This window comes from Rhamphochromis sp. 'chilingali' (genome assembly GCF_963969265.1).
Source record: "Rhamphochromis sp. 'chilingali' genome assembly, chromosome: 8".
NCBI classification, from domain to species: domain Eukaryota; kingdom Metazoa; phylum Chordata; class Actinopteri; order Cichliformes; family Cichlidae; genus Rhamphochromis; species Rhamphochromis sp. 'chilingali'.
Window position 1 is genome coordinate 32,488,998 of NC_137935.1, and position 12,432 is coordinate 32,501,429.

The 12,432-nt window shown below is 41.5% G+C and overlaps 1 protein-coding gene across 1 annotated transcript; it reads right to left on the reverse strand.

Moving 5' to 3' along the window:
- Positions 1-227: 227 nt before the first annotated feature.
- On the reverse strand, positions 228-9,303 carry LOC308401599 (piggyBac transposable element-derived protein 4-like; the record flags this gene model as incomplete). The annotated part of the gene is made up of 4 exons (XM_080889869.1): positions 9,080-9,303; positions 7,948-8,885; positions 7,667-7,858; positions 228-440 (listed from the first exon to the last, which is right to left on the reverse strand). Exons 1-4 carry the CDS (start codon positions 9,207-9,209, stop codon positions 228-230), a joined length of 1,473 nt encoding a protein of 490 aa, XP_080745995.1. The 5' UTR covers positions 9,210-9,303.
- Between the last annotated feature and the right edge of the window lie 3,129 nt (positions 9,304-12,432).

Genomic DNA, 12,432 nt, shown 5'->3' on the forward strand with positions numbered 1-12,432 from the left:
AATTTATTGAAAGGAAAAGGAGCTTAAACAAGACTGGGTCTAACAGAAATCATTCGCAAGAACTGAGGGAGGCCCGAGGGCGGAGAAACGGACGTAGAACACAGGGAGGACACGGGCGGGAACTTCTGCAAACACAGGAGAAGGGTTTTACTGAATGGGAAACAATTAAAGGGCAGAGGTGAGTGGTACTAGTGGAGAGTCTTGGGCTTACTTGAAAACACCGGCTATTAGGCGGGGAAGGGGTTGCCGTGGGAGCGTTCCAGGGATGGTTGAGAGTGTGGGGAGGCTGGTCCAGGTTCCAAGGTGTCCAGGGAGGTTGAAGTACGGGCTGGAGGGCAGGCTGAGGAGAAGATGAGTGTGTGGTCCTCGGGTTCTGAGCAGATGGGAGAACGGGACGGAAACAGAACCAGCACTGCTGGTGAGTATGACGGGTGACGAATCTGGAGAATACAGGAGACGGAGGACACATTAACCCACGATCCAGGCACACAGAGTCTGAGCACAGAGGAGGCCAAGTTTACCATGGGTGGTAGCAGGACGAACTGGCGAGGAGTAGCAGGCAGTGCTGGCTTAAAAACCCTCTAGATGGAGCCCCGGAAATTGGAAGCAGGTGATGAGCTGGCCAACTCCACCCCAGGGGGCGGACAACAGGAACCTGGACCACACCCGACCAGAAACTCCCACAGCATATGACAGTATGTGCTTTGTCTGTAGGGGCCACCGTAAATATACTTTTATTTATTCCCTCCACATAAAATGTAATAAATAAATCATATAATACAAAAACCAACTATTCACATTTCAACTTTTAACTATTTAAATTTTCAGCTTTTTCCTTTTAAACAAATTTAAAGTGAAAGAACACAAAACACTGCAAACCACAACACAATTAAATATAAATTAAAATATGAAAACGAAAAGAAGATGCATATTCTCTGCCATATGGGCCCGCATGAATAAACTTCCTGAATCCTTTATCATCTGCAACTGAAAATAGTTGTGGATGATTACTATACCTTTCTAATGTGACGTTGTTGTCCCTGGCTCTCTTTCTCTCTCCCTCCTGCTCTGTTCCTGTGGTACTGCGAGTGCAACCGCCCCTCCCCCCTCTGCCCAGCGCAAAGAGCAAAGCGGAAAAAAAGTGCGAGAGAGAGGGTGAGAGAAAGAAAAATAAAAAACCCACGGCTCACGATAAGGAGCCGGCTCGTGTCGTTCACCTCAAAGACCCGGCTCTAAGAGCCATTTCGTTCGCGACCGACACATCACTACTCACCACTGCTATGAACGAGTGTGGAGGGAACATCATTTAAGGCTTCATGGTTTTGTAGGGACAGCAAATTTGAATTTGAATTAAGGAGAATGTCAGGGCAGCAGTTCATCACCTGAAACTTATGAAAGGTCAGCAACGCAACCAGGCAATTTATCCACAGCCCAGGAAAAAGAAAGAAGAAAATCCATGTTTGTGAGGCGCTAAATCCTGACTTCACACCAAATGAGATGCTGTGGTTCGTTAGGAATATTGATAGACTGAGATTGGACTGAGAAATGATTACCACTTCCTACTGTTCTTTGTGTAATTATCATAGGCAGCCACAGGAAGCATCTATTGTTAATGCTAAAGGAGTTTGTATGAGTTACTGCAGTAACACTTACTTCTTGTTGTGTGTTCATCTCTTTGTTTGTAAGATGAAGTCACATGAAGGTGAGCTTACATTTGATAAGTGAGGGTTCACCAAGCTTTCCTCGCTGCCGCACACGCAGCAGAAAACGAAAAAGTCTCTTTCTTCTCAAGTTCCCTCTCTACAGTTTCCCCATTTTACCACACAGGGGCGATGTTGCTACACACGAGACAAAGTACCTCGTGAGACCTTGTGAGAATATCTTGGACTCTGTGCAAAAATATTAGCACATTTCATACTGCGATCAAAGTTAAGACGACACGGAGCCATCTGGGAACTGAGAGGCCGACTTAGTGGAAATCTGTTCATGTTTTTTTTCTTTTTTTTGTTAGGTTAAAGAAAAGTATTAGCTGATTTATAGTAAACACAAAGACAGAGACGGTTAATTACACAGAGAATGACAAGCAGTCCCCTAAGAAAGAATGGCTGCAACTATGTGCACATGTGTGCACGGCGTCTCATAAACGTATGCAAATGCAATTAGGGTAGTTTTAATAATGCATGACAGTGCATCACATTTTCAATTCTGCCTGATTCACACCTAATGGCACAGCCCCCGTAACCTTGTAGGCACACACTGCATTGACATTTACTTCTGTCAGCTGATTACACACTTCCTTGTGTGTGTGTGTGTGTTTCAAGATATCTTCACAACTTGCCTGCAACGTTGACATCTAACTGATACACATCTTTGAAATAGTCTCACGATTCTGTTTCCTGCTAGACTTCACACCTACCCACCTCCCCACCCCAACTTGTGAGTGCCTTATTCCACTTATCTCAGCATAATCTTTTTAACGGTGAGATGTCGTGCATTGTGCTCGCATTCTGCATCAGTCTCCACAAAATGCGATTTCAATATCCTGTGCGATTCAATTCAATTTGCTTCATTAGTGTGGCATTCAAAGCTTTGCATTATGAAGTCTTTACACCCCCGTGCAGCTCCCGCAGTGGGCTTCTCATCCCTCCCTCATCTCTTCCTCCTCCCCGTTGTTTTAAAAAACATCAAAGGTTAGATTAATCACAATCCTCAGAGGAGACGGATGACTGAGAGAAGTCTGCTCTTTGTTATGAAATCTTAGTTGCAGATTTCAGCAGAGAATAGATATATTTGCAGTATTTTTCCTTCATCCCACCCATGGATTCTAATAGTGCAGTGTCTTGCTGTGTGCTTTGATGTCCCAGTGAGAATTGAAAGGGCCCCAATGTTCCCACACAAATGAATGGTTTTTTTTTTTGCTTTTACCCTCCTTATGGAAGCCTGTTTGGGAAAAAAAGAAGCTCAGCAGTGTTACATGCATCAGTACACACTGAAAAATAGCCGTGTTAGAGGAAATTGCGCAAACAGGGGGAAAGCATGCTCACGCGCACAAAAAGATGCATAAAAAGACATTTTCATCCTAAATAACCTTTGCAATTTCAGACAGAGGACACAATCCAGGTAGAGTGTAAGTCTGTTTTTATTGCTTCTGCACTTTTACAAATGATATGCAGGGCTTTAGACTGCAGAAAATAATAGATCTGCTGGTTATACAGTGTTGCTGTCAATACACAGGGTCCTTTCAGGTGTCAAAGACACGCTCTGTGGAGGTATCCTTTGTCAAGGTCACTCAATGTGCACTGCAGGCTGCTTCATAACAAAAAGAAAAAAAAGAAGAAAAAAAACCCCAACAGTCAGATCTACAAAGCAAGCTCTGCTTCCTGTCATTTGTACAGAATGCTGCCATGAATGTATGCACGTGCTGCATGCACTCAGCTGTGCTTGTTTGTCCATTTATGCATGCTAAATGATTCACCCCCAACCAATCAGCATCGCTACATGTGTTCTTTGTTGCTTGCCTGCACCGAGTCTATCATTCTCACAATAAATCAAAATCTTTTTTTTACACCTCTGTGTGGACTCATTCCCCAGAGAGGGGGAACCCACCCCTTTAAAAAAAACTCTGACCTTTGCCAATCCACATCGTGACTCCCCCCCCCGCCAACCATTCAGATATAGCAAGACCACATACTGTAAATAAACTCTCTGCTGCCATCTTTCACTTAAAAAATCAAAAAAAGTAACTAACTTTTTTTCCCTCAGGAAGTTTGAGCAGGAAAGTAAAGAAGAGGAGAGGGGAATGACAATGTTAAATATTTCATGTTTTCCTCTTGGTAATTCCGTGCGGTTGGAACGAGACCTCGTTTTCCACAGAAACATGAGCAACTTTGGGACTGATTGCAGGAGCCTGGGAAGCTGTGTGTTTCTCTTTTATTTTTTTATTTTTTTTTTTTGCCTCTCTGCTCCAAAATAGGCCTGGGTGGTGATGCATAATGCATGGGGCTTCCTATGTGCAGCTGGAAAGGGCTGTGAGTCCTGTGGGATCAGCCTGGGAAAGGGGTGTCCAGATTCACATTCTGCTGCATGGGGCTGGGCACCTCAAAAAAACAAAACAAAAAAAAAGAAAACGGAGCTTGAAGGAAAACATGAAGTTTGTGTGTTTTTTAAAATTTCCTGTTCAGATTACTGTAAGATATCTTACTGGCTTTCATCTAAATCAGGGCCACGAGAGAAAATGTAGGGCTCTTTTTGTCAAATCTATTATTAATTGAAAGTTTCTTCTAGTGTGTATTTAATTTTTATGATTCAAATAATATTATATTCGAGCACCGTGTTGGTTCAGGCGTTCCATGGGAGTCAAGCTGCGGCAGATCAGCTGATTTCACTGCCAGCTCACATCAGCTGATGGTCAGCTGATAGGATTCTACACATCCAGCTGTCAAATCTCATACACATGGGTCCATAAGTATTTGGACAGTTTTCTTTTTTGTTTGATGTGGTGTTGAAAAGAGAAAAATTTAAACCGATTTATGTCGTTACTCAAATACTTATGGACCTAACTGCTATATAGGCTACTTTGGTTCATAGAGTTGGTGGTGCAACTGCAAGCCACTTAGGAACCCGCCACTATCTCAGCTTTTTCCATTTCATTCTATTCATGCTACTGTATTTCTGACTTAACCAACACCAAGTGTTGTCATTGATGCCTGATCTGTCATGCCTTCAGGCCTTCCATTCCTGGGACAAATCTGATTTTGACCTAGGTGGCAAGACAGCTGGACTTGTAGAAATGACATGTAAAGACTGCCTCATAAGAGATTTGCTTTATCTGTTCCTGACAACGTCATTGTGGATCCCTTATCCTGTGGTGGTTCAAGTAAATCTGAGGCTCTGCGCTATCGGTGCATTCCTTGGCATATTTATGCAGAGTTGACGCTGGGTTTGGTTTTTTTTTTGCGCAGCGTGGCGGCTTTTATCCTGCCAATCCAGTGTTTTCCTGTTGTGTTGAAACAGAATCTCTGTGCGTCTCTCACGCGTACAGTTGTTTATTCTAAACATTAGTATGCACAGGCATGTCAGCTGTCACAGTCATGCTTGTATCCATAGCCCCTCCCCGATGGAAAATGAATTTCAGTGCACTGCTTCTTCTTCTTCCCAGTTGTTGACAAAAACCAGTGCGCCGTAGACTCTTATGCTGCTAACCTGTTGTCGTGCAAGTTTGGATTTGTATAATGAGCATTCATTCTCTTACATCCGACGCTGCCTTGTGTTCAAACATTTGTTTGATTAAGTAATTAGCAGAGGAAAAGAAAAGAAAACGCCAGAGTTTGGAAGAAGAAGCCTATATATAATGTGTTCACTTTAGAAGCATCATATATATATCTCGAATGATTAAATCCCCCTGCTTTAAACACTAAAAAGCAACTGATGCCGGGACTTGATGTCTTTGGGCGTGTAATTAAGATCAAAACAAAATTTGTAGCAGGACCGTCCTCTAATTTCAAGATGCTTCCCAAACACTGCTCAAGGTCTTCGTTGTGAGACCTTGGAGTGGTTATATGATAGTCCCATATTATTTCTATCTTTTTAATCCCTGCGCACATCTTCCACGGTGCCCCTGCCTCTGGCTCAGAAAGTGACCAAAATAACTTCCCATCACATGACTCTTCAGGTTTATATGGCTCGTACTGTGATTTATTCATGAAAGTGCGTTTTTCTCCTCTAACAAAATCAAGAAGGAAATAAGTAAAAGGGGGGCACTGTCATTAGTAGAGACACATACTGAGTCTTATAAATAAAACATTTACTATCAGAATGAACATAATTTGTTCTAAACTTTTGTTCTATTTAATTGAAACCGATAAAGTGCCTTGAGGCGACTTTTGTTGTGATTTGGTGCTATATAAATACAATTGAATTGAATTGAATTGATATTGTTGCCAATATATCTGAACACAACGTCAGTGGGGGAAAGTAAGATACTCATACTGTGTTACTATGACTTTTTGACTGTGAGGACAATGGCTGGACGGCAGCGGTTTACCTTTGTTCCACCTGTCAGTACTGCAAGTAATTCACTAGCAAAGAACACAATTATTGCACAAGTCATTTTCTTTTATTTCATAGTTTGTCATTCTGTATCATTATACTGACTGGGGGAAAAAATCAACCTTAGCTCAGCTTCGCTTTGCGACACCTCTTGCATGCGAAGTGTGCATTATTTAACAGTGTATTCACTTCACTTAGATATTTCATGTGTAGATCGAGGAGAGGAGAGGCTGCTGGCGGAAATGAGAGTCTGTTGTGCTGAGACAGTTGGTTGCCAGTCCATCTGGGTATGAAAAGTGCTCCAGTTGTCACAAACAGTCTGCATTTCTGTCCTGTGTTACTGAGAGAAATGGTGAAAAGGACAGGAATGACTGAAGAAAAAGCGATGTGAAAGCATTGTGGGAACAAGGAAAGGAAGGCAAACATAAGTGAAATGTGGAAGGAATGGAGGAAAACATAGGTTAATTTAGTTATCTGGAGTTTATGCCTCACTGTAGGAGCATTGTCGGGGACTCTGATCTAGGTGGGGGAGTGAAATGAGAAAACTTTGGGCCAGGTTCCCGTCTAATTTCTCTTAGTTATTTGGCCTTTCCGCTTGTGGAGCTTTCAATCTCTGAGGCCTTCGGGGGGTCCAGATTATCTCTTTCGTTTGGAGAAAATGAGCTGAGCTGGAAGCTACATTACCTCCCCTGCCTTATGTGAGCTCATTTTTCCCACACCGCCATTAGCTCGCTAAAGCCATTTGGAGATGCACTGTGGAGTGTTTTCCATGTTCATCAGTAAGTGTCTGGCATTCCTTCAGTCAATTATCACCAGAACTGTCTCTGTGTGATAATTCAGGCCTCGGGCTTGTGTCTCTGTGCCAGGGTGGGTATACAAGGGACATGTTGATGGAGGTTTTGAGCAGAGCTTCCAAATTCAAAGTAGCAATCAGCCATCCCTGCTTCATACTCACATATGAGTGATTTAACACTAGCATCCCCAGGCTTCTACCTTTCTACCTATAAAACCCGGAGAGCAGTCAAATGGTGGAAGTGGAAGCTAAATTGGCTAGTCATTCATATGTATATTAGGCTGTTAAGTAGGAATTCTGGAGGGAGGGGAGTGGGGGTGGGGGAGTGGAGTGTTTCAGTTTGCCATCTTGGGGAGAAATCAACACACATGGGTGTAGGTCCTTTGTTGCTGACATTTATTGATAAAAACAGTACAAAAAACCAACCATTTGTACACATATTTACAAATAATTCAACATTGTCAGCAATCACTCACAATCCTGGCACTGCCATGGTACCTGTAGTCTGCATTTACCACATGTGTATCTTTTGCAGTGAACACATCGCACAGTGGCCTGATTTCTCTTGCATTTGTGTTTGACCTGACACGTGGCCCTTTTTCCAGGGCTAGGTGTGGAGGGTTCTGCCCGAAGCAACTGATCTTTTCTTGCCTTCTTCGCAGCTACATGAGAGTGAGCCAACTCTGTTGCAAGCGCCACCAGGAAGTCCACCCGTCTTTCCTTCGTCCCGGTGCATGCTTGATACAGCACATGTGCATTCAGTGCTGCCATGTCAATCATGTTATAAAACACGGCGACTGGCCAGCGCCGTGTTCCTTTGCGGACAGTGTACTCCCGAACCATCTGGTCCATCACATCCACGCCACACCTTGTTTTGTTGTAAAGGGTGACAGTGTTTGGCTTCCTTTTGGTGGTGTTATCAGTCTGAACCACGCTGTGCATGCTGCTAAGAATATAGACTGTCTTCTTCCGTTTGGCCGCATACGCCGTCAGCGTGGCAGCAGAGGTTGAAAACACCTAAGAAATGAGATAAATTGTTATTTTCATAGCCCTTTTACACACAATGAAACACATAAACATAGAACCACAAAAGACCTGCAACATACCTGAGTGGTGAATACATTGCGATCTGTCTGTCTAGTGGATTGAGGAATTTCCCTGCGAATCCTGTTGACTGTGCCGAGGATGGTGGTTTTCCGTCTAAGAAGTTTTTGTGCCAGTGAAAGCGATGTGAAAAAATTGTCCGTGGTAACATTTCTGCCCTTGTCTAGGAATGGTTCCATCAGCCTCATTACTACATTTTCAGAAAGTCTCTCCCCAGTGGGACGACTGGGGTCCTTGCCAAGATATGGGAAGACATTGCAAATGTACTTGGATTTTAGGTCGCAAGCCACCCAAAACTTGATCCCAAACTTGTCAGGTTTACTTGCAATATACTGCAGGAAACAGCACCGAGTCTTTGATGGGAAAAGCTGTTCATCAACGGTGATATGTAGACCAGGGTTGTAGCACGTGATGCAGTTGGTGACAAATGATCCCCACACACTGGAAATTGCAGCAAACTTGTCAGTCTTTGCTCGATCACAGCGGGTGGACTTGTCATCAAAGCGTAGGTGTTGCATGATGTTTTGGAAGCGGTTTCGTGCCATAGTTCCAATTATCTGTGGGTTTCCCAGGTTTGCTGACCAGCAGTCATTTACAGATGGAAGCCTGCAAACCCCCCGCAAGATCACAATTGCAATAAATGCCATTAGTTCAGGGAGGTCCATGAACCAATGAACATGCTCCGTTTGCTGTGCATGTTGAATAGTCCATTCTTGAATGCTACGAAGCATGTCAAGAGTGACGAAACACAGGAAGCTCTGAAGGCGACTCGAGATACTTCTCCTGGCCTTAGCCGTTGGCTCTCCATCTGCAGCGTACGCTTCTATTGGGGTGAAAGGGAGACAGGTCCCCACATGTTCTTCACGCCACACTGTGCCATCTTTCGCTGTCTCAGTCCCCAAACAAGGTCTCTTTTTCGGTGGAGAAGCAGTCTCCTCATCTGCAGTGTGAACAAATTCAAATTGTGAGCAAAATGGGAAGGTCAAACAAAATCACAAATGCATGCATAGATACTAATTATAATTCCAGTATCTCCTCCTCTGTATCAGAATAATGTCTGAAATATCTTACTTACTAACTACATCCACTTACTTGTTTGAAATGAAAAAGGAAATAACATGAAATGAAACTAACCGGAAGACTGATCAGACAGCTCTGAGTCCGAATCCGGCTGAACTGCTAGGTCTTCTCCATCCGAGTCACAAGGGTCGACTTCCGTCAGGATCATTTCCAAGGCCTGCTGAGTGGTGAGTCTTCTCTGCATTTTCTTTCCTTGGAGAGGAGGTCCGTACACCAGAGGATTCTTCAGGGCGATGAATTTTCTTTCCTTGGAGAGGATTCTTCAATGAAGATTCTTCAATGAAGGAGTAGGCTAAGTGCAGTGTATATATACCCTTCGGACACAACCCTCCACACCTAGCCGGTCACACCCCTAACCCTAACCCACCAATCAGATTGGTGGGTTAGGGTTACCAGTGCTCTGATTGGTACAAGTAAAAGTGGAATGTTAGATATTGTGCAACTAGCTGTATAGAGTGCATTATTGTTTAAAGAAAAAAAAAAGAAATAATAGAGAAAGCTTGAAGTGAAATGATGCTTCTGAATGCACATGTATTAGACTGTCATACAGAGAAATCTGCATTCTATGTGGATATGAATATGGATGTGTATAACATTAGCTTATCTGTTGTGGCTAAAAGTGTTTCAAGTCTGAACAGACCATATTTATTGTTCATGCCATAATTTTGCTTTTCCTCCACACACTATTGTGTTTTAACATGTTTTAATGCTTTGTATCTTTTTCTATTTAATCTCAGCAAGCCCCTAAAAACAGTCAGTGATCACTGTCGGCCTCTGTCAGTTTTTTTTTTAACCTCTATTCATTTTAAAGTTCAGTTTTTAAAACATCCCATACGGTAAAAAAATACATTTTTCCTGGCCAAAATATATTTCAAATATATGGTAAATATATTTTGTATTTGTGATGCTCCAAAAAAATATATTTTTGAAATTGAAAATATATTTCTTTCAAACCAAAATACATTTCAAAACATATTTTAGGGTGAAGAAAATACATTTCCAACCTTACAGTAGAATGTATATCAAAGTATCCTTTATTTAAAATATATTTAGTGCAATAATGATGATAATGATAACAATACTAAAAGTAACATGTTTTATGCACATCTGCAAAAAACAGTTGGATTCAAACAAAACAGAGTCAAAGGTCTATCACGAATTAGGTTGTTTATTCATTTGCTTACAGTATTTCACATTACACAATATCTCACTATAATGTAGCGTTCATTGACTTTGAAATTATCTGTCAGTGATACAGTAAACAAGATACAACAACTGCTATGTACACTTTAGTTTTTGACAATATATACAATTTAGTACTTAAAGGAACACACTCCACTGTTTTGGAAATAGGCTCATTCTCCATCTCCCTCAGAGTTAAAAATGCAGCGTCTTCTTTCTAGATCCGTACGTTAATAGGGCTCTGGAGCGTGATCTTACGGGATGGGGCGTAGCCAGGATTTTTGGTCAAGGCGCCATATTAGCAGGCCAAACAAATGCTTGCTGTGTGGTCGGTTGTAATGTTAGATTGCACTACCGACAAAGGAATAAGCTTGAAAACAGGCTCTCTTTTCATTGTTTCCTCACCTGGAAACATCATGAGGGAGCTTATGTGTTGGATGTTACCAAAAGAAGGCGTCTAGCCTGGATAGCAGCTGCGAGACGAGCTGATATTCAGTTCTCTACCAGCCACAGATATCTGTTGGTGTGCTCCAGTATTTTCATTCAGGTAAGTTCTAAATAAGTTCATATTATTATTTATAGCCTGTTAATTTTATTTTCAATAGCACAAACTTAGAACAAACATGCAGAACTACCTTCTATTTATAGAGTTGCTAATTATTTGGCATTATTGCAACAAACCAGCCTATGAAATGAATGAAACAAATCCTGACTGGGTTCCAACACTACACATGGGGCACTATGAAATCCCTGCTTCAAACTACATGCTACATACCACCATGCCAATCAGATTACTTCTTCCATGTGAGGGTAAAAAGGTGACCTTCCTGGATAAGATGGCAAAGGTTTGCTGCGTTTTGGTGAACATGTGCCCCAGTGTGGTAGTAAAACCAGGGAAAAATGCTCTTGTTAAATACTTTTAAGTCTTGTGCTGTTTATGTAGTGATAAGTTTTCAAAAGAGACAGTAAATTACAGAATGCTAGTAGTGGGTGATATTATACAAATGCTGTCATGATTTTATGTGAACATTTTGTCATTTGTAAACTATACATAACATTTTTTCTACATTGTAACTGATGTGATGTTCGACAAAGTGCTTTTAATTAAAAATAGGCAAACATTTCTTTGTTTCTTTATTCAACTTTTGAACAGTGGTATTTAGTAAGTACATATTCAGTAAATGCAAAGTATTTACATGGCCCCTAAATTAAAACATTATGGGTTATTCAGAACAGAACTATGCTTGGAAAAATATTGTCCCATCAGTTGATCCAACTCCTCCACAGTAGCAGGTGGAACTTTTCTTTTTTGAGGATGGCTTCTTTTACCTGTCACAACGAATGGTCTGTTTATGTTTTGATCAAGAACCTTTTTTTTGGGCAGCTGAAGAGGAGAAGTCTATCTTATGGCCAACCTCTGGCTGTATCTTGGTCATATTACCCAGCAAAACCCAGTATGCAGGTTCATCTGTAACAGTCCTTGTGCCACAGATCCTCACTGTTGCTTCTACATTAAACAGAAGAGCAGTGACATGGCTGCAAGTCTCCACGACTCTAGCCATACAGCTGCAGTGGGCGGCTTCAACCTTCCCTGTGATGCTCACAATGACCTGTGGCTGCAATGCTGCAATTCAGTCTTTAAGAGTGCAGGACCTAAAACACACACAGACAAAGTTCATTTAAAGACAAGAACTTTAATAAGCCAAGTCCGACACAAATGTGTTTTATTTACTTTCAAATCCATTTATCATAAATGTAACAAATAAAGTGTTTTTATGTATCCATCTATAGAACGCTGCATGTTATATTCTAAATCTGCATGTTTCTTTTTAGAAACCTATCAGCAAAAAATGAACCTAAAGTATGTAATGCAAGGATGTCATCACTTTCAAGAGGGAGAAAACATAAAGTTCGACTTTAAGTGACAACTATGGACACCTAATATGACAAGCAGATTCTGCAGGTCATTAATCAATGTATAAAACTAAAACAGAATGTATTTTTAGTGACACAGGACACAAACAAGGAAGCAAGATGTGTAATTAGGATTATTTATAATAAATATGAATTAATTAGGGCAATTTCTTTAACCATAAAGAATAACTAAATCCTTCAGGAAAATGTCACATCAATGCACTGAACTCACTATGTTATCCCTCTAACAGAGCCTCTACATGTTCTCACTGTAATTTCCCCCTCACGAATGAATTTTTGCTAGCACTAAT